Genomic DNA, 26,412 nt, shown 5'->3' with positions numbered 1-26,412 from the left:
GACAGAGGAGGCCTCAAAGTTGGATCCATCTGACACCCAAAGGGTTTGCTTCTCCCACAAACACTACAGCATAGAATGCCAACTCCATTGCAGATTTTTTTTTTTAAGTAGTCTCCACACTCCACATGGAGCCCAGCATGGGGTTTGAACTCACGACCCTGAGATCAAGACCTTGAGATCAAGATTTGAACTGAGGGGCACCTGGGTGGCTCAGCAGTTGGGCGTCTGCCTTGGGCCCAGGGTGTGATCCTGGAGACCCGGGATTGAGCCCCTGCATCGGGCTCCCGGTGCATGGAGCCTGCTTCTCCCTCTGCCTGTGTCTCTGCCTCTCTCTGTGTGTCTTTCATGAATAAATAAATAAAATCTTAAAAAAATAAAAAGACTTGAGCTGAGATCAAGAGTCAGACACTTAACCAACTGAGCCGCGTGCGTCCCCTCCATAGCAGATTGAAAGGACCTTCATGATGTGGCTGCCACCCGCCTCCCTCTCCCCAGGCGCCCCTGGAGAGACATCCTCTCCACTTGCTGGGCCTCCTCCAGCCTGTGCCTTCACCCTCCTGCAGTCAGGACCCGTTTTCACCCTGCTAGTGCTTCCGGCCACAATGCCCACTCCCTCCTCGTGTCTACCCAGTAAATTCCATCCTCTGACAACTCTGCACCTGCTGCCTCCCCCGGCAGCCTCCCCTGAGCTCCCCGGAGCCCCTCACTCTCTGGTGTGCTATCTCTGTATCCTCTCTGGTTGTCAGCACCTCATGTTACACTTACATTGGTTACGGCTATGCCACCACCCAGGGCGAGAGCCAGGTTTGCATGTCTCTATATGCCCAACACCAACATGTGCCAGATACATGCAAGGTACTCAAATCATCGAACTGACCACAATTTTTTTTTTTTTTTTTTACTGGCCCCAAGCATGTGATCCCTGAGACGAGTCATTCCACCGTCCAGTTCTCCTTTGGGCAATAAATAAACTGGCGTATAGTTTATGAGATGGTCTCTTTAAAGTTTGGAGCTTGTGAATTGCTTCGCCAGCACGAGACACCTCTTTTAAGTGAACAGATTTAGTCAAGTTTTCGAAGCAAAAAGATTTGAGGACAAGAGTCTCTTTCCACTGACATTTATTGAGTATGAACTTTGCACCAGCCGTTGCATGGGCCGTGTTTGTGTCACCCCATGTGGGCCTCACAATCATGCCCGGTCATCAGCCTGCCTGTTTTACAGCTAAAGAAATGAGACTTGAGAGTCTTGAGAGCTTTGCTGGTGATCCCCGGTTAGTTGCAGGGTCTGAGCCTGAATTCAGAGCCATTGACTTGAGCTCTAGGACCCCCTGGACCCATAGTGACCCTGGTCAGATGCACCTGTGAGTCCCACCCTGAATGCAGCCTCTCCCTGGCTCTTTGCATCCTGACAGCATCGTCGTAGCCTGGGAACCCGGCAGTCGTCTTTCGGCGCAAGAGTGCTTGGGAAGCTGGGCGGCGTGGGTCCCAGGGATGGCCCCGTGCGTCAACACGACTCACACACTCAGACATCCACTTCACCACAGACCAAGGGGACATGGCTTGCTACTTTAGAGACTCTACTTGGGCCTTTTCCCAGGGAACAGTACATAGCCGTAGCTTGAGCCCCAAGCTTTCCAGAACTGGCTTCCTGCTGCCTCTGCTCCAGCTTTGCATCCTGCCACGGGAAGTGGTGCCCCCCGCTCCCTGCCGATAATCTCCGTGCTGCGCAAGACTGAGACAGGCCTGCCTCAAGGGTGACCTGCTGGGGATGGGGTCAGAGCCGAATCCCGAGTCTCACAAAATCCAGGGCGATCCTGCGGTCCATGCAAGGATCTCTTTCCCTCAGATTAAAAGATGCTTTGGGGGTGCTGTGGAGCACCCCGGAGCTCGATGCCCCGGACTCTAGGTCATTGAGTCCACATATGGAAGAGGTGTGGCCTGAGGTGAGGATCCCTTCACCTTAGGAGAGAGAAGCAGCCTGGTCCTTCATGAGTTTTATTAAGTTTATTGGTGAGACACGGGAAGCAGGGAGATAAAGCCCGAACGAGACAAGGATGTACATACTGAGGGCACATCCCTTCATGAATGGGACCAACCCCCAGGGCTACCCCCAGCCCTCCATACACGCAGGGGGCCCGCAAGATATAACCCATCACCTGGCGTCTCACCCGTGGAGCATATGGTCAAATAACCTCCTAAGCCGGGGTGAGAAGGGGGTCCCCGCTGAGAGGAAGCTTCCTCTGGGGGAGGCCTGCAGGCCGGGGCGAGGTCCAGGCCATCATTGCTGGCAGCGCTGCAGGAAGGGGAGACTGAGGTGGGGGGTCTCTGGGTATGGACGCACAAGGATGGGCAGGAATCCCGATTCTAGATTAACAAACACTAAGGCGGGAGGTGGAGGAGAGGAATGTCAGTGGCGAAGAGAAGCAAGGAGGAGAGCAGGATGAAGGTGAGACAGGAGTTTTCCCAGGGAAGGGCGTCCGGAGGAAAAGCAGGGCGAGGTGGACAGCTGGGAAATGGGCTTCTTCTTCTTCTTCTTCTTTTTTTTTTTTTTATCTTGTGGTTTTCTTGGCGGGGGAGCTCAGAGCGGAGGTCTTCCCCTGGGGGTCCTTGAACTCGCTCGCACTCCCCAGCCTGGTTTTGGACTCCCCACGGGGGCTGCAGTTGCCACTGCCGGTGACACAGCCCCCGGACAGCACGCCGTAGCCCCCGGAGACCGAGCTGGGCCGGTAACCGTAGCTGCCAGCGCCGCCGAAACCGAAGCCGGCCCCGGTGCCCGCGGTGCCCGCCGGGGTGCTGCTGATGACCGCTGTGGGGGTGGACGGAGGAGCCGTAAGTGTGCGTGTCCCCAGCTGGGAGTGACCCCAAGTGCCCTCCGGCCTCCCAGCCGCAACCAGCACAGACGACTCCGTCTCAAGCGAACCCTTCAAGTCAGCTGCGGACTCTAATGGGCTCGGTGCCTGAGCAGCTCAAGCTCTGGAAACAATAGGCCAGATCCCCCGGGGTCCCCAGATCGGGCACCTCCTCATTCTTTGAACAAACAGGAGCAGCAAGAGCTTCCTCCCAGAGCATCACATAAGCCAATAGTTCTTGCATTTAACTTTAGAATACATTCCTAATTGTTTTTTTTTTTTCAAAGGATCTCCTGATTGCTCGATTTAGGAAGGATTTGCTGGTGTGTCTGGAAGGAGCCCGGCCTGGGCGCTGTGGAGCTAGCACGAACGGGGGGGTGTGCAGCCAGCTGCGTGCAGGTCCCCCCTCCCGGCCAGGAGGTGGACTCAGGAGGCTCACGGCCTGCAGGAGAGCGTGGGCTGGGAGTTCCATCCCAGCAGAGGTGAGATTTCTGGGGAAGGGGCCCATGTGAAGGATCAGAATGTGATGGGAAGCTGGGATGTGATGGGAAGACGCAACGGGTCTCAGCAAGCAAGGCAGTTGTGGCCGTGGTGATCCCCCGGGGAAAGCCCAGGCTGCTCCCCGGGGGCCTGGTGGCAGGCACCCACTTGTGTTCACTGACGGCCTACAAAGACCCCGCAGAGGCGTGAAATACTCACAGATGCTCACGGCGTTGGTGTATTCTCCAGACATCCTGTGCAGAGAGGAAAGTGCAGGTGAACCTCTGGTGCGTGGCATCCGAGTTCCCCACACTACAGCTTGACGTCAGCAGTCCAGCCTCCACGAGCCCCTTCAGCTGGCCAGAGGCCTCTGCTCACCCCCCTCCCGCCCCAGGCCACTCGTCCCACTTCCGAGATGTGCCAACTTGCAAACCTGGGGCCCCCCAACAACACCCCTCGGGGGCCCTCCTCTGGGTTTCTCTTTATCCCATTTCTTCATTCCTGCAAGGCTAGCACCAGAATAAATAAACACACGTGTGGAAATATCAGCATCGGAAGTTGCCCTTAAGGAATGAACTGTCTGGTTTTAGGACCAGTAACTTCTCCCCATGTGTCTCGGGGATACAAGGATGCTCCGTTAGAATGAGGTTTTCCACACTCCGATGCTTCGCGCACCACCCTTCCGATCGTTGCTATGAGCATCTATGGCTCACACTGTTATATATTTAGGACTTCTCATTGACTCTGCCTTTTATAACAAAAAAAATGCATTTTTCTTAAAAAGAAAATCACCAGGGTGAATAGAAAGCCAACATTACCCGAACAAAAAAAGAAAGAACAAACAGCAATAAAAATAAATATAATGAAAATAAAGCAATTTAAAATTTTTTTGCCTGGGTATTGTTGTCTGCCAGAGGCTCTGAACCTGGGATCAACTGTCTCTTATCAATAATAGGGGTATTTGCAAGGTCAGAGCGGCTTAAAGACACACCAGCACCCCGCTGAGGCTTTCTCCCCGCTGTGGTCTGGAAAGTCACAGGCCTTCCGTACAGGAGTTGCTATCTCAGTAACTGACCGGATGCCCTTTAAAGCTATGTTTCTGGGTGACCTCAAACGTATCTTCAGGCCCTGCAGCAACCCTCCCACACTCTGGGAAACTGAGTCAGAAGATACCAAAAGTTCTTCCAGCTGTAAGCTTCTAAGACCCCTCCCATGACCCACCTGCACTCCTCGCCCTCCAGCAGCTTGCGGTAGGTCGCGATCTCGATGTCCAGGGACAGCTTCGTGCTCATGAGCTCCTGGTACTCGCGCAGCATCCGGGCCAGCTCCTCCTTGGCCTGGTGCAGGGCGGCCTCCAGCTCGTCCAGCTTGGCCCGGGCGTCCTTCAGGGCACAGTCGCCCCGCTGCTCGGCGTCGGCGATGGCCGTCTCCAGGTTGGAGCACTGAGGGGGCAGGAGGTAGCATTTTCCCCTGAGTTCTAGGGCCCTCTGGGCCTCACTTCACCCCTCACCCCAACATGCTCACTGTGGTCGGACCCTCCTCAGTCTGGCCCCACTTCCTAAAGCAAAGCCACATCCATGGTGATGGAGTCACATGAGTCAACATGAGTCAGGGAGGATTGTTACTCTCAGCTACTTGGGTTCTGAAAGACTCTTCCAGTTGTTCCAGACTTCAGATGGGAGGTAAGGGTGGGGGTGAGATCAGGGGCTCCACTGGAGAACGTGGGCTCTGAGACGGAGGACCAAGAGTGAGAGAGGGGCCCAGGGGAGCTACGTGGGCCAGGCAGCGCGCTCCTCCCTTGCGAATGAGCCAGGACGCCCCGAAGCCCCCTCACCTGCTTCTTCACACTCTCAATCTCCGAGCGCAGCCTTTGGATAAGGCGAGTCAGTTCGGAGATCTCGTTCTTGGTATGTTTGAGGTCATCTCCATGCCGACCGGCCGCTAGCTGGAGCTCCTGGAACTAGGGGGACAGGGACGAAGCAGAGACCTTGACTCAGGGCCTGGCTGAGCTCAGCCTGGCAGACTGTGCCTTTGTCTTCAGAGTGTGACAGAGGTGGGTGGGGGTCCCCTACCTCACCAGGCTGTCAACAGGCTCCCACTCAACCTTCTGCTCATTGGGTTTATTTGTTTGCATTAAGCACAGCTCTCTCACTGACGGTTAGACTTGGTCATAAAAACACATGAAAGCCTTCTACTCTCCACGTTGCCACTTTATAACACTCAACTCCAGGGATGATGCTCCTCCACCCATAGCCCTTCCGAGTCAAGGTCAAATTCAAACCATGAGCAGAGCAGCAAGGTGCTTGGAGGGTTGGCATCCACCAGTCTCTCTAGATTTGTTTTCCATTGCCCCTGCCCTTCGTCTACTTCTTTCTACACCTGTGCCAAACAGTTCCTGTTCCCCAAATGCCCCTGTGCTCTCAAGTTTCTGAGTCTTTGCAAGAACTGCTACCTCCACCTGGAAAACCCTTCACCATCCTTTTTTTTTTCTTTTTCCTCAGCTAGTTCCAACTCAGCCAGGGCAGAGTCACTTCCTCCACGAGGCCTTCCTTGATCTCTCAGTTGGGCGTACTTCCGTTTCCATAGCTCCTGGCACCCCAGTCCATAGATCTTACCACATTGTACTACAAGTAGGCCTTTCTGTGTCTTTCCTATCAGACTTAGCATGACTGGATGGCAGGGACCTGTCTTCTCTGTGACTTCCTCCCCTTCATAGCTCACCTGGGCCCTAGGCTACAGGAAGTCTTTCTGGGCATGAAGAATAGTGTGTGTGTGTGTGTGTGTGTGTGTGTGTGTGTGTGTGTGTGTCATGGTGGTGATGGCGGATTCAACACCACTAGCCATGAATTTGAGGTCGTCTAAGTTTTGGGATCACGTCTGCCTTTGATGTCACCCAGCAAACAGTCAAAGAGTATTTTAGTTCTGCCCCAAAATCTGGCTTAAGAGGAACTTGGAAAAGTGTGACATTCAGAACTCTGATGGCCGTGCACTGCTTCTCTATGTCCCTGGTGCTTGGCCTTGCAGGTTGTTATATCTGACCCTAACAAGGCCCTACATTTAGGATTCCTCTTAAAGATACCAGATCCCCTGGAAGGCAGAGCGGGGGGATTCTCACTATGCCTCTGTGCTTTATCTTTGGTGCTAATCTTGGGATGATAAACACTGGGGCAGGACAGGTGGTCTTTTCCTGCTTCTCTGTGAGGCTGTATGAGCAGGATGGCCCTCCCTACACACCAACAGGGAGGGGGGCACTAACTTCCCCAGTTCTGACACCAAACAGTCTCCTTTTGAAGCAAATAGGAAAGCATCCTTCTCTGTTCTGCTCCCAGCCCACCCCAAACCCTCACTATAAATGCTTCTTACCAGAGTCGTGTCCTAATCTTTTGTCTAAACACCGTAAAATTGGCAGTCACCTAGATTCCAATCCAGCTCCATCGCTTACCAGCTAAGTGAGCTTGGCAAGTTACTGACACCCCCACCCTTTCAAAGGGGAATAATAATAATAAGACCTCATAATTCTATTGCTAGAACTAGAAACTCTGGTCAATAAGTGCTTACCTCCAGATGGAGACATGCAGGTGTGGATAACCCCGAACAGCAAATATTCCAAAAATTATGTCTGTGCAGACCTGCCTAATTCTTCTGGAAGGAGCCTGGGGTTAAGCACTAGCCACTGACAATCCAGAGTGGCTGGGCCACATGGCCGTCCCTGATCCCAGCTTGCCTCAGTCACATGTAGGGAGGTGGGAACTGGAGACTTGGGTATGAACTTGGGTTGGAACTTTTATCAAGAATCCTGGCTTTTGTTGTTGCCTGAACCTCGAAAGCCTCCCTTCCTCCCACCCCTGCTGGCCACATCCTTCTGTCCCTGTGGTGGCATGAAGGCAGGGGGAGGGACAACATAAGTCCTCAAGTGTGTGAATCTCCCCTGAGAAGGAACCCGATAAACAGCATGGAACAATTAGGAAGTTGCCATCTTGATCTGAGAAACCGAATTATCTAAAGAATTATTTCCCCACCCACGACCCATTAGAGGAGTTAAGATCTAAGGGACTCATACTCCCCCTTTATTCTTGCAGTTGGACTTGAATGAAAGGTAGGAATTACCTGATCTCAGATCACACTCAAGAGACCCCCTAATTTATTGTAATTAATGAGGAGTTGAGATGCTAACTACCCGTGTTTTCCTCCCTCTCAGACTCAGTTTAAAACCCTGTCTCCAGGAAGTCAGTCCTGACCTGCCCCACCTGGTCCCCTAACCTCTGTCTCCTCGGCATCCAGGACTCTGTGCCACATTCATTTGCACTCAGCTGTGGGTGTCCTTCGATGGCTGCCTCAGTCTAAGTGGGTCAGTCTAAGAGTTTCATCTTCTCCCTTTGGGCTTCCCCCAGTGACCAGGACAGTGCTGTGCTCCGATAAATGTGTGGGCCATGGCAGGCCATGGACTCTAGAGAGGTATGCAGCCCACCTTAGTCTGGTACAGCGCCTCAGCCTCAGCCTTGCTCTTCAAGGCGATCTCCTCATACTGAGCACGGACCTCAGCAATGATGCTGTCCAAGTTCAGGTCCCGATTGTTGTCCATGGACAGGATGACAGATGTGTCACTGATGTGGGACTGGATCTGAGCGATCTCCTACATGGGAAAGAAGGAGACATGAAATGCTTTTTGTGGGCAGAGGAAGGGGCCAAGGTGATGGCCCTTTCCTAGCATATCCCCCAGATTCTCCCAAATGGAGGCAAGCTGTATTCCCCAAAGCCCCCCAGCCCAAATGTCTCAATACCACATCTGAAAACTGTTGAATGAGTTTGAAGCAGTTAAGGAAGAAAATAGCTCATCTGTCTGTCCCTTGAGACAGGTCAGGAGTAAAGGAAGTAGTGGGGAAACAGCCCGGCCACCAAATAAGAGACCCTAAGGACATGGGAGCTGACATATGCTTGGCCAATAGGCTCAGACCTGCAGCTAGATGGTCAGAGGCAGTAGGAAGGGTGTGAAGACTCCTCACCTCTACCCCTGGAGATTCTTGCTCAAGACCCAGGGAGACACCCAAGCGGTAGGGAAAAGACAGGGAGAAATGAGAATGTCCTTGGCTGAAGATCAGTGGGAACCTCATAAGGATCCACGACTTCCTGATGGAAGTAAGACCAGGACATCTGGAGGCCAGGCTGGGACCGATGGTGCACACATCATTTGGCTGCCAGCATCCAAATGCTGGAGATCTCCTGGGCTCTTAAAGGAATGAGTAACCAACCACTCATTCACACGTCTGTCCTTCCAGAAGACAGAGCTGGGAGGATGGAGCCTTACCCCCTCATACAGGCATTTGAAGAACTTGATTTCTCCATCCAGGGCATCCACCTTGGCCTGAAGCTCCACCTTGCTCATGTAAGCTGCATCCACATCCTAAAGGAATCCAAAGACCCCTGGCATTGCCATTCTTCAAGTCCAGACTGACGTCTCCCAGGAACTGGCATCTGAGCACCAACACTAAGACTGGCTAGCTGCCTCCAGGGAATGGTGTCGAGACCCAGAGGGCAGGAATATAACTTCCACCCAAGGTTCACTGCGAGCCTCTAGAAGTCGTCTGCACCCATCCAAACTGGAACCGTGTTACTGCTTCTATTTCTTAAAGGGGGTATAGGAGAGAGCTCTACCTTGCACACGGGGCTCATTCTGCAGTCAGGGCCCAGGGCAGCCATGGCGCTTTGCCAGAGACAGGCAGAGTTGGAAGGCAAACCTGCAGCCCCGCTCAAAGCCTGTCCTGTTTCCCAAGCCAATGTGGACACAACCTGGGCACTGACTACCCATATCCAGGCTCCTGCCCATTCACAGCAAATATTAAGAGCTGACAAGGTGATATATTCTAGGGAAACATCAAGGTGTCCCAAGACGTCCCAAGCAGCACAACCCTCCGTCCTCCTCTGCACTTGAGCTCCCAGCCTTCCTACAAGGAGCACAGACCTCAGTCTCCTCTCTGTTCCCCACCCTGCCCTCCACACTCCCCCACCTGGGTGACGGGGGGCCATGCACCAGCACCCCCCACCTCCTCACCTTCTTGAGCACCACAAATTCATTCTCGGCAGTTGTGCGCTTGTTAATCTCCTCCTCATACCTGCAGGAAAGCATCACCTGAGTAATGTGCGTGTGTGTCCTCATCGTGAAAGCAGAGAATAGATGCCCACACTATGTACCTTTTAGCAGGTATTAGTCTGTATCTTTGCAAATCTGTCCAACTCACTAGGACTACTTGGCCAGTGCCATAGACAGGGCTTGAAAGCAACATCTTCCCAAGCCAGGGGACCAGATGATTTGGGATTTGGGTTTCTCCTGATCCCTGGAGAGTAAGTTCGTTCTTCCTCTTCCCATGAAGTGTCCAAATCACAGGAACATGCTGCTGCCCCTTTCAGCCATGATTCTTGTGTCACTCCAGCTGCCTGACACTCGTGCTAATAACGTTACCCCATCTCAACACATGACTCTTAAGGAAGCCAGAACTATCTCCCAGGACAGGAAGAGGGGGCATTTCCCCAATGCCATGACCTGAGGGGGATGAGAGAAACTCCAACTCCCTCCCCTGCTGGGTTGAGGTGGGGGGAGAATGGTTCCTTGGAACTTGGGGACCCACTGAGCAAGCTTAGGAGCTGAGAGGCTCTCTCCAGTGGAGAGCAGGAGGGAGTGCACCAAGGAGGTGGCCACTTGCCAGAACAGCCCTGCCGCTGCCTGAGAGACTGACTATCCACTGTCCAGACTGCCCGGCCACCCAGAGAGGGCCCTCATCTTGCCCCAGGTAGGGGAACTCAGGATGGGCTACTCTCACCCAAGCCCAGTGCCTGCAGGGAAGGCCCAGCTCTAGCAGGCCAGTCAGCCTAGACATGAGGTCCTGCCCACCTCTTCTTGTAGTCCTCCACCACGTCCCGCATGCTCCTCAGCTCCGAGTCCAGCCGCACCCTGTCCCCGGACAGCGTCTCCAGCTGCTTCCGCAGGTTGCTGATGTAGCCCTCGAGGATGGGCTCCAGGTTGTTCTTGCAGTTGTTCACATCCAGCTGCTGCAGCAGCTCCCACTTGGTCTCCAGCACCTGGTTCTGCTGCTCCAGGAACCGCACCTGGGACCCAAATCAACAGGTACTCGGTCTATAGGGAGGCTGCGTGCTTTCCTTTCCTGGACAGTGGCTGTGTTGTCCTATGCTACGTTAGCTTACAGGGTAAGCCTCAGCCCTTGGAAAATACCCCCTGCCCCTGCCCAGGGCCCTTTGTCTGCCTGAGGCTCTCTTTCTGGGGACAGCCTCTAAGATCAGGCAAGGCCTCATCATCTTCATTTCCTGCTGCTCAGACCTGTCGCCTCCTCACCAGTCTAAGTCTGCCTGGGCCAGTGCCCACGGGCAGCCTGGGCCACCTCTCTGAGGCAAGTCCTTAGCCACCTGAGCTGGTCTGTCCTGGCCTTCACACTCCTGGGTGCCCCTGACCAGGGCCCGGTGTCCGGGCCTCCGTCGTGGCATCTACCAGCCCAGCCAGGGGCAGGCACTTAGCCGACTGGGGGTCTTGGGCCTTCCTATGTGGCTTTCATGTCTGACTCTCTGACTTCAGAGCATTTCTCCCCGGGGAACAACCAGCATTCCCAAGTTGCAGCCTGCAAATACCAAGCCATTCCCTTGCTCAAAACACTCTGGGGGTTCCACATCACCTGCAGGGTCGAACCCTTGCAATGTGCACACCCCCTCGTTCCCCTCTGTCACCGCTCACCTGACATTTGTGCAAAGCCAAGTTCTCCCCATTCTCCGAGCAAGTCTACCACACTACACGGGACGGCTCCCTCTCCCCAGGCCTCCTTTCCCCACCCCCGTCCACCCCCATTCATGCTTTGCTACCCCACTCACTGTCACCCTAGTGGGCTTCCCCTGCTCCCCTGTGCTCAGCAAGTCTCTATTTCCAAGGCCCTGCTACCCCTTTCTTCCTCAGGGGTTCTCAAACTCAAGGGGACATCACCCTCACCCGGGAACTCTGGGTCCCTAATGTGCATCTCTACAAGTGCCCAGGTGATCCTATGCTGCTAGTTCCAGGAGCACATTCGAAGACCACAGGGCTAGTGCCTCACTGATCCCCATCTGCCTCACCTTATATATCGGGTGTATTATATATAGGCTTTGAGTCTGTTTTTCAACCAGAATTTGAGCTGGTCTAGGTCCCAGGAGAGGAGAAACGGAGTCTCATGGCTTTATAGATATCCTAGGCTGCCACGGAGCTCTCCTTTGTCCAGCTTCCAAGTTGCACAGACTTACTCTCCTACTTCTACCTTTGAAACCACTTGCCCTGCCTCCTGGAAACCTTCTCACACCAAGCTCCCTGGCTCTTCCTGCCCCTCTGACCACCCCCGATCCGTCAGCACTGATTTCAGGTTTGTCCAGTTTCTTTCCTGCTCTGTCCTCACTGTGTCTGCAGCCTGGGGAGTGTCCGGTTTTCCTCTGCTTCAGACAGGGATGTCCCTGAGGGCAGTAAAGGCAGAGGAAGGAAGAGGCTCTAGGTTTGGCTTGCTCCAAAAAGTCCCACCTTGTCGATGAAGGAGGCGAACTTGTTGTTCAGAGCCTTGATCTGCTCCCGCTCCTGGGTGCGCACTTTCTGGATCTCGGGGTCCAGCTCCACGTTGAGGGGGGCCAGGAGGTTCTTGTTGACGGTGACCTGATGGATGCCCCCCGGAGGGCACACAGACGGGCACACGGGCCCCAGGGCCACGCTGCCAAACATGCTCCCAGCAAAGCCACTGGCCCGGCCTCGACCAAACCCATAGCCACCCACCCGCCCACTGCTGCTGGCCATGTTGAGGGAGATGCTCCTGGTGCCCCCCAGGCTGTAGAGGCTCCGGCTTCCAAAGCCTCCACTGAGCCCTTTGCCCCCTGCCCGGTAGGAGGATGAGCTGCCCCCGGAGAGCACTGCCGAGCAGCCGCTGAAGCCCCCCTTGGAGGCAGCTCCCGACTTGTAGGTGAATTGGCGATTCATGCTGGGGAGGCCAGAGAGATGGAATAAGATGCTAACCCTTAGCTGAGATGCAATTGACCAGCCTACAATCACAGGCTCCCCCTTTATAGGTTCAGGAGGGAGCCACTGCCCTAATTTGTGGGTTTAGTTTGCCTGGGAGCAAGAAATCATTTTCTCCCAGCAAAATCAGAGACACCAGGTAAATAACTTGAAAACCTCCAAAATGCTGGGCTTGCAAGCCTTGCTCATGTAATTTGAGTCTTATCTAATTAACATGGGATAATTAGGCTGGCCAAATTATCCCTGGAAAGATCTTGGCTGAGAGATTTGTCACAGCCTCAATTGCCCTTCCGCAGGGAGTGGGGAGGCTGCATTGCAGGGCTGCAGAGGAAGACCTTTAATTGACAGCCTCATCTGTGAGAGATCTCAGGACTCTACCAGCATCAGATCAAGGACCCGGGCTAAACTGCTTTTATGTGGTTAGGAAAAGGCTCTGTAGACTGGCTTCCCAGGGCTCCTGGAGACAGGAATCCAGGGCCTCTGCTCTGCCCTCCCAGACAGCTCTTCTGCTCCCCTGTGCACCCGGGCTGCCCAGCACACACCAACTTCTTTGTTCTTGTGCTCTCCCACCACCTCTCCCTTGACCTTGAAATACCACCAGACATGATAGCCGACACTAGTATAGCACTTTACAGCATTGCAAGAGCTCCTTGCACACCAAAGCTTGCTTAATGCACTCTGTCAGCCTAGGGAGCAGTATGATAATCCACATTTCACAAAGGGGAAAACAAAGGCTCAGAGAGCTGAGGACAGCAAATATTTCACGAGCCCTCTTTTTGTATGAATCCCAGAGGATGCAAACACCCAATAAGATGAAGGCCTCAACATTGAGGCTCTCTAGGCTGGTCTTCTGACCCCACATACAGAGCAATGAAGGTTGTATTTGCCCATCTGTCCACTGACCTGTGCATTCTTTCATCCATCTTTCACTTAAGAGCCTTCTGTTAAGGGCTGACTCTGTCCCAGGTACTGTGCCAGTCTCTGGGGTCATAAACACAGAAGCCTAGCTCACAATTCTAAGAGGAAGGACAGACACTTGAATTTCATTAGAGCCTTGTCAACACCAAAGTATGTGACCCAAGTGTTTCACAGTTTCCAAATCCCAAATATATTCACCATACATAATACCCTTCACAAAAAGATGCAATTATTTCACCAGAGTGCTTGAATGAAGTTTGCCAATCTCACTTTTCTATTTCTGTCCAGAGATTGTAGCCCTATTCTGTATTCTGTATTATAATACAGCAGTATTTTATGCTTCTACTATAGAACAAAACAATTGCCAAATTCAACCTCCCCTGCTCTTTTTATACAAAACAGCTGTTTTCTAGTTAAGAGTAATCATTTTCTTAGATGGTCTCAATTTCACTACCAGCAACAACACTTGGCACAAAGGTTTTAGCTTTGCAATTTCTTCATCGGGCGTGATGAATGAAGACCAACAAAGCTGTGTTGTGATGAGAATGCAGAGTGTTTCAGCCAGAATCACTCCCTAATTGACTCCTTTCAGCACACCAGCGTCAGGGTGAACATGATTCAGACCCATGTCTCAGCAAAACTACAGACTGCTGTCACAGGCCCTGAGATCACTCCCTAGAGCTGACAGTCAGTGGTCACACTGTAAATGCCAACTCTGCAGTGCAGTTGTATGAATGCTAATGCACAGCCAGCCCTCACTCTGCAAGGCCTTCACTACCTCTTTCCCACCCCAGCCTTTCTTCCTTGTAAACCTGCCATATGGGCACCCCAGGAATCTTCTCTGGTCACATCTCAATCCAACTCTCCTCTCTGGCCAGCATCCCCAAAATGTACCTATTTTTTGCTCTAATTCAATGTTTCCTGTGTTTTCAAGTGTGTGCCATTCTTCTCCAACAGGCAGAAAGTTTCCTAAAGATGAGACCCACACACTACCTTCCCTCTTCACTGCCCAGAACCACAGGAGGGAGGGACTCTCAGGAAGTCATGGAGGGACAAAAAGATTTTTTAGTGACCCTTGAAATCATTTCCTCTAAGGACAAGATCCTTGGTATCTGTCTTTAAAAATTCCCCTAAGTGGGCCCCTTATATTTCACATCTTGCCACTGCTTTTGCTAGGGGAAAATCTGATCTTCACCCAGTTGCTAAATCAGCCCCATTTCCCACCAAAGGCCAGTGCTGCCGTTAGCCTTTGCTTAGGCCTCTAAGCAGGCATCTATGATGGGTTCAGCACACAGAAGGCAGGAAAGCAACCTCCCATCACACCCAGAAGCAATAAAATCATGCTGTAAAAGAATATTTAGTATTTGTCATCCAGGAAGTTGAAGTAAACCTACTTTTCCCTTCTTTTGACACTGCTTAGCAGAAGAAATAGCATGAACACTATTCTTCTACTTACTACAACTAAGAACCCAGATATTATATATAAAACAAACATAAGAAGACTCTGAAAGGTGGAGAGGAAAAGTCACACTGGCTTGGGATCTTAGGAATGACATGGTGGTGAGTTCCCTGGGTTTCCTATTTGTTTCATATATCCCAGACTTGGAGCAGACAAATGCAACAGCCTGGAGGGTACAGATTTTTCAGAAGCCCTACAGAAGTCTAACCTTTCCAGCCAAATATCCAGGAATGGGGAAACCTAGAAACAGAAAACTTATAGACAATAGCCACTCTACTCTAGCCAAATATTACAAAAAACACTGAGGTCCTTTACCCACCTACTCCAGCAAAAGTTGAGCAGGAAGCCTAGATTCACCAGATTATAATCAGGCACCCTGGGTGATGCCAGAAAAGGCCAAGGCAGAAGCTGGGACTTTTATCTGGGACAATTGGACCAGCCAATTGTCCCAGATCCATCCAACCACATGAGGAGCTCTGACTTCTACTTCCACCTAGCAGTAACAGGGTGGCACCCAATCCTTTGCCCTATTAAGGCAATGTCAGAAGAAGATGGATAAAACAGAAGACTAAAATAAGATCCAGAGTCTTATAATAGCCAAAATTACAGGTTTTGATAAAAATTACTTATAATACCAAGAACAAGGAATATCTCAAACTGAATGAAAAAAGACAATCAATAGATACCAACACTGAGGTGACAAAGATGTCAGTATTATCTGATGAATATTTTGAAGCAGGCATGATAAAAATACTTCAGTAGCAATGAAGAGCATACTAAGCAGATGGAAAAATAGATTTCTCAAAAAGAAATAAAATATCAAGAAAAACCAAATGGAAGTTTTAGAATTGATAAATACAATAACCAAAGTAAAAACCTCAAAGGATAAGGTTAACAGTAGAATAAAAGGACCAGAGGAAAGACTCTGAACTATACGATAGAACAACAGAAATTACTCAATCTGAATAATAGAGAGAAAAATAGAATGAATGAGAGAAAGAAAGAAAGAAGAAAGGAAAAGAAAGAAAAAAAGAAATGAACTGAGCATCAGAGACCTATGCAACTATAACAAAGTATCTTACGTCCATGTTATTGGAGTTTCATGAGAGAAGAAAAAGGACTGGCTGTAAAAGTACCCAAAGAAATAAGAACTGAAAATCTCCCAAAGGACATAAATCTAAACATTCAGGAAGCTGACAAATCCAAACAGAAAAAATTCCAAAACATCCACACCAATTCTGGTGTGGATATATCACAGTCAGAATTCTGAAAACTAAGGATGAATTAAAATTGTGAAAGTAAAAAAAAGAGGAACAACACCTTACTTATAAAGGAAAGGATTTCAAAGGGTAGCCAAAGTCTCATTAGAAGCCACAGAAGTTAGAAGGGACTGGCACAGTACTGTTCAAGTGCTTGAAGGCAAAAACAAAAAACAAAAAACAAACAAAAAAAACCTGTCAACACGGTTTCCTATACCCAGCAAAACTATCCTTCAGGAATGAAGGGGAAACCCTAATACTCTTAGATGAATGAAAACTAGAAGCATTTGTTGTCAGCAGACCTACCTTAAAATGGTGAGAGGAAGTTCTGTAAACAGAAAGGACATGATAAAAGAAGAAACCTTGAAACATTGGGAAAAAGGAAAGAACATGGTAATAAAAAACAAGAGGAAATATAATAGACGTTCCCTCTCCTCTTGAATATTCTCTAACTGATGTTTGATTGTTGAAGCAAAAATTATAACACTGTGGTGGTTCTAAATGAGTTTAGGGGAAATATTTAAGAAATTATACCATAAAGGAGGAGGGTAAAGGGATGTAGAGAATAAGGGTTTCTTCACTTGCACTGGTCAAATGGCAATAGCGGTAAACTGTTAATGTTCCTATGGTAGCCACTAAAAGACATATGCTCAAAAACACTATACATATATCAAAATAGGCTCTTAAAAAGGTTTAAGCAGCCACAGGAAAGCAGGAAAACAAGGAGAAATGAGAAACGGAATAGGTACAAAAATTAAATTACAGACTTATCCCTTAACATACTAAGAATTACATTAAATACGATCTAAATACATCTGTTAAAAGACGGAGTTTGTCAGGGCTTATTAAAAACATTAAAAAAACATTTAAAAATAATAATAAAGATTTTAAAAATAAAGAATATTAGCCCAAAAATAAAATAAGTAAAAATAAAAAAAACATTAGCCAACTATATGCTATCCACAAAAAAATGACTCACTTCAAATATAATAATATATGCAGGTTAAAAGTAAAAGGGCAGAGAAAGATAGCATCATGCAAATATTAATTAAAATAAAATAGGAGTGGCTATATTAACATCAGATAAAGTACCTTTCAGAGCAAAAAACCCTATGAAACACAGAGAAACATTATAAAATATAAAAGGCCTGATACACCAAGAAGACAGAGCAATGCTAATGTGTATACACCAGATGAAAGAGCTGCAAAATATGTGAAGCAAAAGCTGATAGAACCAAAAGAAGAAGTAGATGAATCTACAATTAGAGTTAGGGACTGCAATATTCCTCCCTCAACAATTGATAGAACCACTAGGAAAAAAAAAATCATCAAGGATATAAAAGATCTCACTGATGCTCTCACAACAGGATCTAATTGGCATTATAGAATTCCCAACAAAAAGCAGAATAAATATTATTTTCAGGTTAATGTGCTCAGAACAGTACCTGGCACATATTAAGTGCTGGATAAATGTTGCAAGATCGACCAACACTTATTGCAGATAACTTTTTACAGAAACTGAGACACAGAGAGGTTAAATTCCCCGGGCAAGAAGACCACACAGCTGGAAACTGGGAATGGAAGCCAGGCAGCCCACTGTAGAGCCCATGATTTAACTATGACTGCCTGAAATCTTTTTAAAACAACTCAGCCCTATGATTCTTATTCAAAAGGTTTAGGATAGGGCCTGAGTTTATAGTTTCTTAAACTTCCTCACGATTTTTTTCTCCGGAGACTGAACCCACTCTCGGGGGTCTGCCTTTTAAGGGCCCGGTCAGGAGCACAATATGATTCAACTCACATCCCATTGTCCAGAGTTTTGTTTCATAGCCACAGCTCTCTATAAAGGGGGTTTGAAAATGTTGCCCATAACTGAGTGGCCATAAACTCATCTGTAATTTCTATTTCTGTAGGAGAAGAGAAGAAAGGATATTGGGGGACAACTGGCAGGCTCAGGCACATTTTGTCTGCTAGTTGAGCACTCTTGACCCTGTATCACTCTACTGTTAAACACCATAGGATGGAGTCCGAATCGCTTGAGGTAACAAAGCAGCAGGATGACCAACCTGGGACCGAGTGGGTTCTCAGAACATAGGATGCTCAGATTTTGTTGTTTTTTGTTTGTTTGTTTGTTTGTTTTGGTTTTTGTTTGGATGCTCAGTTTTAAAACCAGGAATGTCCCAGGAAAACAGAAAAGCTAGTCACTCTGCCCAGAAAAGTCCTCATCAACCTCTCCTGCTACACCTCTCTCTCAGGTACACCAGACTATATTTCTGGGAGAGAGACTAAAGAGTCAGGCTTCTGTCAAGCTCTTTTTTTCTCAACAAATCTTTATTAATGACCTACTTTGTGCCAAGCACTGCTCCCATCTCCGGGAGATAGCCTTCTATCCCATCCCCCTGGCTAACTCTTCCTCAATGTTTAGGTTTTAGGGTTCAGTTTGAAGGCTCTTCATCAAGGAAGTTTTCCCCCATCCTACTAGTCTGGACCCTTGCTCCTGATAGGCACTTCCCCTAAACAGCACTTATATCCTTTACTCTGTACATTTTCTTTCCTGCCTTCCCAATAGACATAGGTCTTGGCCATCTTTTTGTATTAGTGTCAAGGACAGAATCCACCATATAGTAGGTGTTCAATAAATGATTGTTGAATGAATGGATGGCTCTTTAGAAACCTAGGGCTTGCTCAGATGAGAAGCTATGCCCGTCCTCCCCCTGGTTGGCCATGTTCCCTCCTTTCAGCACTCCCAACAGCGCTCATGACAGGGAGCTGATGAGACCTCTCCTCCCAATCCCACACCGCTGGACTTCATGGGGTGCTATGCGAGGAACTACTTTCTGAGCCAAGCAGGAGACAAAGCAGCAGAGTTGCCCTTGTGAACTGAGCCCCCAGGCTGCTGCTTCCCACTCCACACCTGCCGGCCATGACCTGATAATAATTCTTGTAATGAGAATGATAATAAAACTATTATCCCTTAATTAGGCAGTAATGACACCAGCTTGGCTGCCAAGTAAGGCTGGAGGGCCTGCAGTTAATTTTTTTTTAAAGCAGAAACTTTTCAATAAGGTGGGGGAAGAAGGGCCATTTTTGCCCACTTTCCAAAGCGAAGTAAAAATAACATGCACTTCGGTCAGCCAAGGTAAGTGAACATGGGGGAGAGCAGAGGGTGAGCATGTGTTTGTATACCTATGTGTGTGTTACAGGATGGTGGCTGAGAAAGAGCAATACTCAGGACCCGTCTGGGTAATGCATATTTTTGAAAGTTTCCAAACAAGTAAGTTTCTGATGAAGTTTATTGGAAAGTATGGGTGGGGGGCAAAGAGTAGGAAGGTAGAAGGAGGCAGCTCTTCAAAAGAAAAAATAGGATACACGATCTTCTCCTTAGATTGTAGGGCCCAGGGCTTCCACACCCCTTCTAGCCTAGCAGGTCACACTAGATAAGTGTTTTAAACTGGACTTTACCTGGAGTGTGATCCTAAGATATATTTGCTTCTATTATATTTTTATCCTCATCCTTGGGAAAGAGGAAACACATGAACTCAGCTGCTGTCACATGTACCTCCAGGTGATGATGCACACAGACTGTCTCAAAGGAGTGGGTCCGGTGGGCATGCCCACAGAGATCTTCCTCTCAGCTCCTCCCTTTGGTAGCTACCCTTTAGAGGTATAGAGGGGGGAAAGAATTTGTTTTGACCCAGAAGCCTGCCTCCAAATTGTAAAAAATTTAAAAATTAAAAGGTGGAGTACAGCCAGAGCGGGCATGACGCTGTGAAACACTCGGATTGATGGACACCATGAAATCAGGGCCAGATTTTATTTTGCCTCTGAGAGGGAAACCTACAAGTTTCTGTGCCCTGAGCTGGAACCCTGGTTAATCATTGAACTGGACTCCTCATTTTCCACACCAAAGCTGGTATCTCCAGAATTCCCAACTTGAGGTCTGGACCCTCTAGAGCTCCTACTGCTCCCTCTAAACCCTGAGGCACCCGCAGATGCTACACTGGATCCTCTGAGGATGTTGCCTCCTCTTGCAGAGACTCTGCACCCTGGGCTGAAGCCAGATGCAACCAAACGAGAAGCAGAGATTGTCTTGACACTACAGCTATGGGGAGACAGAGAGGAAGGCTCCAGGGAGCTTTGGGCATCCCCATATACCTTCTACATCTCTGAACACCCATCTCACACATAGCATTGAGGGGCATCTTCCTGAAGTGGTCCAAGGAGCAATGGCCATCAATGTTGTGCTCTCACCCCACCCATTCTTCTGGACCATCTCTCCACACCAGATTCAGGGGGTCCTGATGGCAAGATCTCTGCCTCCCCCACCTGGAGACAAGCATGAGATTCTAGACACAAAAGGACCCTTGACCTCCTCTGCTCAAAGCCCCTCCTGGTCTTGTGGCCTGCAGGACAAGACACAACCAGTGCAAGACTGCATAGCCATTGCCCACATAGTGAGGTCATGGCCATAGGTCCCCAGTCTCCTAGCTAAGAGCTCATCCCTCCTTATCTCAGGAAAGGTCATGGGTGACTCCTGACTTATCAGCAAAGGAGAACCCCTCATTACTCACAGCAGCTCACATTGTTGATGACTTCTCCAGATAGCCTGGTATCTAGAGATATCAGATATCCAAATAATCAGTAAATCTTCTAACGGGGGCTCAGAGGAGGATAATATCCTGAAAGAAGGATACCGTAGGTATGATTCATAAAATACGTAATTTAGTCTCACTCTGGAAAATGCCTGGGCTCCAGAGCTGCATCAGTTCCCACCTGGAGTAACAAGGGCAGCTGTCCTCAGTTTCCCCTGACCACAATCTTGACTTTCAGTGGGCTTATTGCCACTATTCCTGGGATCTCACAGCTGGTCCTCTCTCTCCAACCCCTTATTGCTAGAGCCCCTCTCTACCCTTTCCCCAGCTTAGGCTCAAGCCAGCCATGCCTAGACTGAACAAAACTCAGGAAAACTCTTTTTCTTCTGTCTTTCTCAATGGCAGGGAAATCTCCCCACTTCGCCCTTTGGTCCACAGGTTCAGAGGGAAAGTTTGGAGGAGGACTTAGGGCCTCCAGCCTACAGGACAGGGACCTGCACTACTCACATGCACTCTGGAAATGGACCTTGACCAGATACCCCTCTTCGCCACCACTGACAAAGCTCAGGTGATGTTTCAGGAATAAATGAGTTAATTAATTGTCTATCACAGATGGAAAGGTGACACAGAGTCACCACCGATGGACACTCACACATTCTCTGCCCTCTGGGTCACCTCCCTGCTCCAGCAACTAGTGGTAAGTGGTGATCTCCATGTCCAAGGCCAACCTGGCTCCCAGCAGTCCCGGTAGTCACCTAGCAGCCAGGCCAGGTCCTTCTTGGCCTGCTACAGGGCGGCCTCCACCTCTGGGTATCTTTGAGGGCCGCCTCACCCTTCTGCTCTGCCCCCAAGACGGTGTCTTGCAGGGGGCAGTGCACTGCCAAGAGCCATCAGCAGATAGTAAGCGGGGCACAGAAGACCATTTACCTACCACCTTGCTGTACTTCTGTTTCTCCCACCTTCATAATTTATTATGGAACATATGCTAATATAGAAAAATAAAGAAATAAAATAATCTTTATTAACTCCATCCCCTCAAAAGCTACCACTGCCAAGTTGGTGCCCTACCTGTTTCGACATTGGTGATTTCCCCTTAAAGTCTCTGAAAGGCAGCGTTCAGCTCTGTGATCTCCATCTTAGTCACTTTGAGGTCATCACTCTTTCTTCCAACAGTGGCCTAGAGCTCCCGCCACTAGAGCCAGGAAAAGGCAGCAGTGAAAGGTAGCACCACAAGGAAAGCCTAACCCAGAGCAACTTGCCCCAGACCTCTAACCTTCACTCAACCAGGACTCGTGTGCCCTGCTTAGTCTGGTCATTGTGGTAGAAACCAACCCATAGAGGAGACACATTCCTATCTGCTGGGAAAGCAGGGTCTGGGTAAAGAAAGAAAACATTCCTACCCAGCATAGGTATGCAACTACTAAAGATCACAGAATCGAATTTGGGCAGGAATACACCTCTGATCTGTTCTTCCCAGCCAGACTCTGACAGGAGAGATAGCCAACAGGCAATCCACAGTAGGAAGAATGCAGCAACTATTTTATGTGTGGATCTGGAATCATTATTCCTGTTAAGAACTGCCTTCAACTATATTCCACTCAGGTGGGTATTGGGAAGATCAGGTTCCCTGAAGATGTGCCCCCACACATATGCAGGAAGGAAGGCAGTGGGAGAAGGTGCTGATAGAAGGAAGACAGCCTGGGTGACACACTGGCTACCATGATACATGGATTGAAGAGCTGGCTGTACAGGTTTGAAAGCTACTGTGGTATCTCTAAACTCATCTGGGTCTTCAGAATTAGGTCAGCTCCCCCAACATAGAAATGGCAAGACCCCAGGAAGCCAGAGCCCTAGTAACTTCCAGTAATGGCTGAGCCAGAGACTTTCACAGGTTCCTTCCCCCCTAATCTCCAGGATAGGACATAAGAGGTCAGGTGGCCATATCAAACACAAGGCCAGGGAGCATGTCAATCCCTGTTGGCAGGAGTGGGGATCCTGTATGCTCTCTGGGCATAGCCCAGCACAGGACTATTCTCCAGGTGGTCACCTTGGCCTGGTACAGGGTCTTGGCCTCAACCTTGCTCTTCTGGGCAACCTCCTTGACTCTAGAAAGGATGCTATACAGGCCCAGATGCCAGCTGTTGTCCATTGGTGTCATTGACTGGCTGCTGTCCCTGGGTCAGCTCCTGTGCAGCAGAACAGGAATAAGTCCTCTGGTAATGCTCAGTACCCACATTTAGGGGTTCCCAGAGCCACCTCACCAGCACCTATGCAGAAGCTCAAGGTTAGCCCCGAGGAAGCCTCTCTCTCTTTCTCAGTTTCTAACCATCCCAAGAGCTCCCTGGGAGCTTAGACTCCAAACTAAGAGCAGCATAGGAGACCTAAATAACTCACGTTCCTGCTGCAGGGTGTCCACTTTGGCATTGAGGTCCACACTGACCAAGTAGGCACTGCCCACATCCTGAAAGAAAGGAGGCAGTTGGCCCAGGAGACTCAAGATTCCAGGGAGAGAGTGACATCAATAGGGTAGGCCCTGGGGGAGACTAACAGAGTGGGGACAATGCCAGGTGGATTCGATATCATTAAAAAGTTGAAAAACAGAAATTTGGAGCCAGAAATCAGGGTAGCCTTTATTCTTACTACTTCTTACAGTCTTGCCCACAGCCCAGCGATGACTTGGCAGTTAGTAGGGGCCAGGGATGCTTCACAACTGGAAACTGAGCCAGGTAGAGAGCAGGCTGGAGACAGCACCAGAACCAAGACCTAGGGGACCTTCCTCAGCATCACAAAGTCCGTCTCAGCCTTTGTTCTGCTGTTGACCTCTACTTTGTATCTGCTGGCAGCTTGTGGATAAGGAGACTGTTATGTCTCAAGACATTCCCTTTTCTCTGCTTTCCTACACTCTGATTCACAAGAAGAAAAACAAACAGAAAAAGATCCCACAAGTTCCTAGAAAGAGAAGCCAAGTCTATGCCCTAGCACTGCTCTCACACCAGACCCGGGAGCCACACATATTTTGGCCCAACACCAACTGTCCCACCTTCCCCCACCACTCACTTCTTCTTGTATTCCTGCATGCCATCCTGGATGATCTTCAGCTCTACTTCCTGCCTCATCTTTTCTGCTGTGAATCTGTCCACCTGCCTCCTGAGGTTGCCAACGTAGCTCTCAAAGTTGGGCTCCAGGCTGGCAGAGCGGGTGCTGACACCCAGCAGCAGCAACTCTCACCTTGTGTCCAGCACATGGTCCTGCTACTCCAGGAGCCACACCTGGAACCAGTAAATCCAAGGGCTCAGCCCCAGGGGACAACCACAGTGAGCTTGGGCCTGGCGAGAATGACAAGCAACTCCAATTAATATCAATTCTCAACATACTATTAAAGTGATTAGTTAGCCTTATTATTTGAAGAGGTTTTAGGCATATCTATACAGAGGTTCAGATTTCCTAACATAGGATAAGGTCCGGGCCTTTGAATTTTGCCAAGTTCCCTCCTTGATTTTTATTTGCACCAAAGTTTGAGAACCATTGGCCTGCGTCTTTTGGGAGGAGGTGTCAGGAAGAGATTTATCAATGAGCCCCCCAAATAACTCACTCTTAGAATAATTCTTTTATCAAATAGCCAGCTACTTTATGTGGACAAAATGTCCCTTTTCCCATTCTTCTCTCTGTTTTCATGACATTGCAAGCGACAGTTGCAATAAATAACAAAAGAGAAGAATTCACTGATAATCAGTACCTTCAATTTGTTGAGTATCTTCTTGCTAAAGCTCATGAGACACTGTCCTCCTACAGTGAACCTCTGCCCCTACTCGTCCCTCAACTCCTTCCCCCACCTCTTAGCCCAGCAGATCTTGCCAGGCCATGAAGGAAGAGCAGAGTTTAATTTTATCTCAAGCTGGAGCTTCAATCAAGCAGGAGCCCCATATAATTTCCCACATTTTTCTCAGCTTTATAGAGGTATAATTGAGGTATAATAAATGGTAATATATTGAAAGTGTACAACATAATAATTTGATTTATGTATATATTGTGAAAGATCTCCCACAATTGAGTTAATGAACACATCTATACCTCATATGGTTATCTTTTGTGTGTGTGTGTGTGTGTGTGAGAGAGAGAGAGAGAGAGAGAGAGAGACAGAGAGACAGAAACTTCTACTTTCTTAGCACATTTCAATTACACAATGTAGTGTTATCAACTATAGCCATCAGGAAAGAACATAGCTACTTTTTAAAAAAAAGATTTTATTTATTTATTTGGGAGAGAAGGAATGAGCATGAGTGGTGGGGAGGAGCAGAGGGAGAAGCAGACTTCCCACTGAGCAGGGAGTCAGTTGCAAGGCCCAATCCCAGGACCCTGGGATCATGACCTGAGCCAAAGGCAGATGTTTAACTGACTGAGCCACCCAGGTCCCCAAGAACATAGCTCCTTAGTACACTGTCTACAGTGGTAAGATGGTCCTAAATCCAGAGCTCTGGGCACATTCACCAATTCTACTGGCTTCTTCTTATTTTTCCTTCTTACTGGCTTCTCCTTATTTTTTTCCCAGCTCTGAGTCTATGCAATAGTGCTAGTCCATATTGCCCCTCCCTAAGAAGGAGCACCCTGAGAAGGGTTGGGTTGGGCAGAACTACAACATTCCTCCCAGACAATCTTGAGCATTCCTTTGGCACAAATTCAACATGCATCCTTCCTGCCCGCCTCACCTTCCCCAGGGCTACTCAGAATAAGCCTCAATCCAAGGCTGCTCCAACAGCGCACTGTTGGGTGCAGCTAGTATAAGAAATCCAGCCTCCTTTCGGTGCTAGGACTAGATGAGATCTGAAGGTCAGGACTTCTCCAGGCTGCTCACCACTCTCAGCCTGGCCAACAGAATTTGAAACTCATCTGATCAAATCATCTGCTTTGGACTCATGCTTCTTCTCCAGAGCCCATCTGTTGAACAACATCTGATTTTTGTGGTCTTACCAGCTTTGAGAGTGGGAATGCCAGTCTGCTGGAGAGAAACTCTGAGACCCAGAATCATGTGGCAACTTATGGGGAAGAAACCATTTGCCAAAGTCAATGTGTCCACTTACAAGATACCCATTGGCCATTTTGACTTCTTTGAGACTGAACCTATCAGTCTGTTCTGATTTACTATACATGCAGAATAGATCGCTTTTATTTCTGGGTGAGACTGTGAAGCTCTAGTTTGACTTGGTGGTGACAGATAGCTGAGGGTCAGATCCAGTCTCCTAGGGAGGCTTGGAGAACATGAAAAATAAAGTGGGCGCCTTATACCGAGGGCCAATTTTAAGCGTCAGGGACTAGGCTAGTTGACCTCAGATAATCTAGACTTGCACTGTCCAATGTGGTAACCACTAGCCCATTTCCATCCTGGAAGAAGACTCACCTTGTCGGCGAAGGAAGTGAAACTGTCATTGAGTTCCTTGATCTGCTGTCACTCCAACTGCTTCACCTCCTAGACCTCAGGGCCAATCTTCACATCTAGTGGCTCCAGCAAGCTTTGATTCATTACAACTTTTTGGATGCTCCCAAAGCAGACTGCTGGACATACAACCCCAGCCCCCTGAAACTACCCCCAAGGCCAAAGCTAACTCTACTGAGGCTGTCCACCCTATAGCTCCCCAGACTGTTGCCTTGGCCCAGACCTCCAGCTATACTGCCAGAGAAGCTCTTGCTCCCACCAAAACCAACAACACTCTGCTACTGTAACCTCCCGGCCTGGTGTGGCCTTGGCAGCAGCCACCACTCTTGTAGACCAACAGCGAGCTTTCTGCCCCTCTCCAGCACCCTCCCAGCAAGACAGCCAAGCCATTACCAAA

General features: G+C 49.1%; 1 protein-coding gene across 1 annotated transcript; it reads right to left on the bottom strand.

Annotated features, from left to right (window-relative positions):
• Positions 1 to 1,980: 1,980 nt before the first annotated feature.
• LOC112921005 (keratin, type II cytoskeletal 73) lies at positions 1,981 to 12,402 on the bottom strand. Its single transcript, XM_026000043.2, has 9 exons — positions 11,871 to 12,402; positions 10,215 to 10,429; positions 9,378 to 9,438; positions 8,634 to 8,729; positions 7,797 to 7,961; positions 5,163 to 5,288; positions 4,550 to 4,770; positions 3,548 to 3,582; positions 1,981 to 2,805 (listed from the first exon to the last, which is right to left on the bottom strand). Exons 1-9 carry the CDS (start codon positions 12,315 to 12,317, stop codon positions 2,549 to 2,551), a joined length of 1,623 nt encoding a protein of 540 aa, XP_025855828.2. The 5' UTR covers positions 12,318 to 12,402; the 3' UTR covers positions 1,981 to 2,548.
• Between the last annotated feature and the right edge of the window lie 14,010 nt (positions 12,403 to 26,412).

Source organism: Vulpes vulpes, chromosome 8 (assembly GCF_048418805.1).
Source record: "Vulpes vulpes isolate BD-2025 chromosome 8, VulVul3, whole genome shotgun sequence".
NCBI lineage: Eukaryota > Metazoa > Chordata > Mammalia > Carnivora > Canidae > Vulpes > Vulpes vulpes.
Note: the sequence above shows the minus strand (reverse complement) of the source record. Positions and strands in the feature narration are given on the sequence as shown.

What these genes read in the sequence shown, in the direction of transcription:
- LOC112921005 (XM_026000043.2), bottom strand. Translation starts at nt 12,317, where the DNA reads ATGAATCGCCAATTCACCTACAAGTCGGGAGCTGCCTCCAAGGGGGGC. An exon ending in AGGCGCTGTACCAGACTAAG is followed by an intron (nt 5,289 to 7,796) that starts GTGGGCTGCATA and finishes CTGTCCCCCTAG; the next exon opens with TTCCAGGAGCTCCAGCTAGC. An exon ending in CTGGAGGGCGAGGAGTGCAG is followed by an intron (nt 3,583 to 4,549) that starts GTGGGTCATGGG and finishes CTCTCTGCACAG; the next exon opens with GATGTCTGGAGAATACACCA.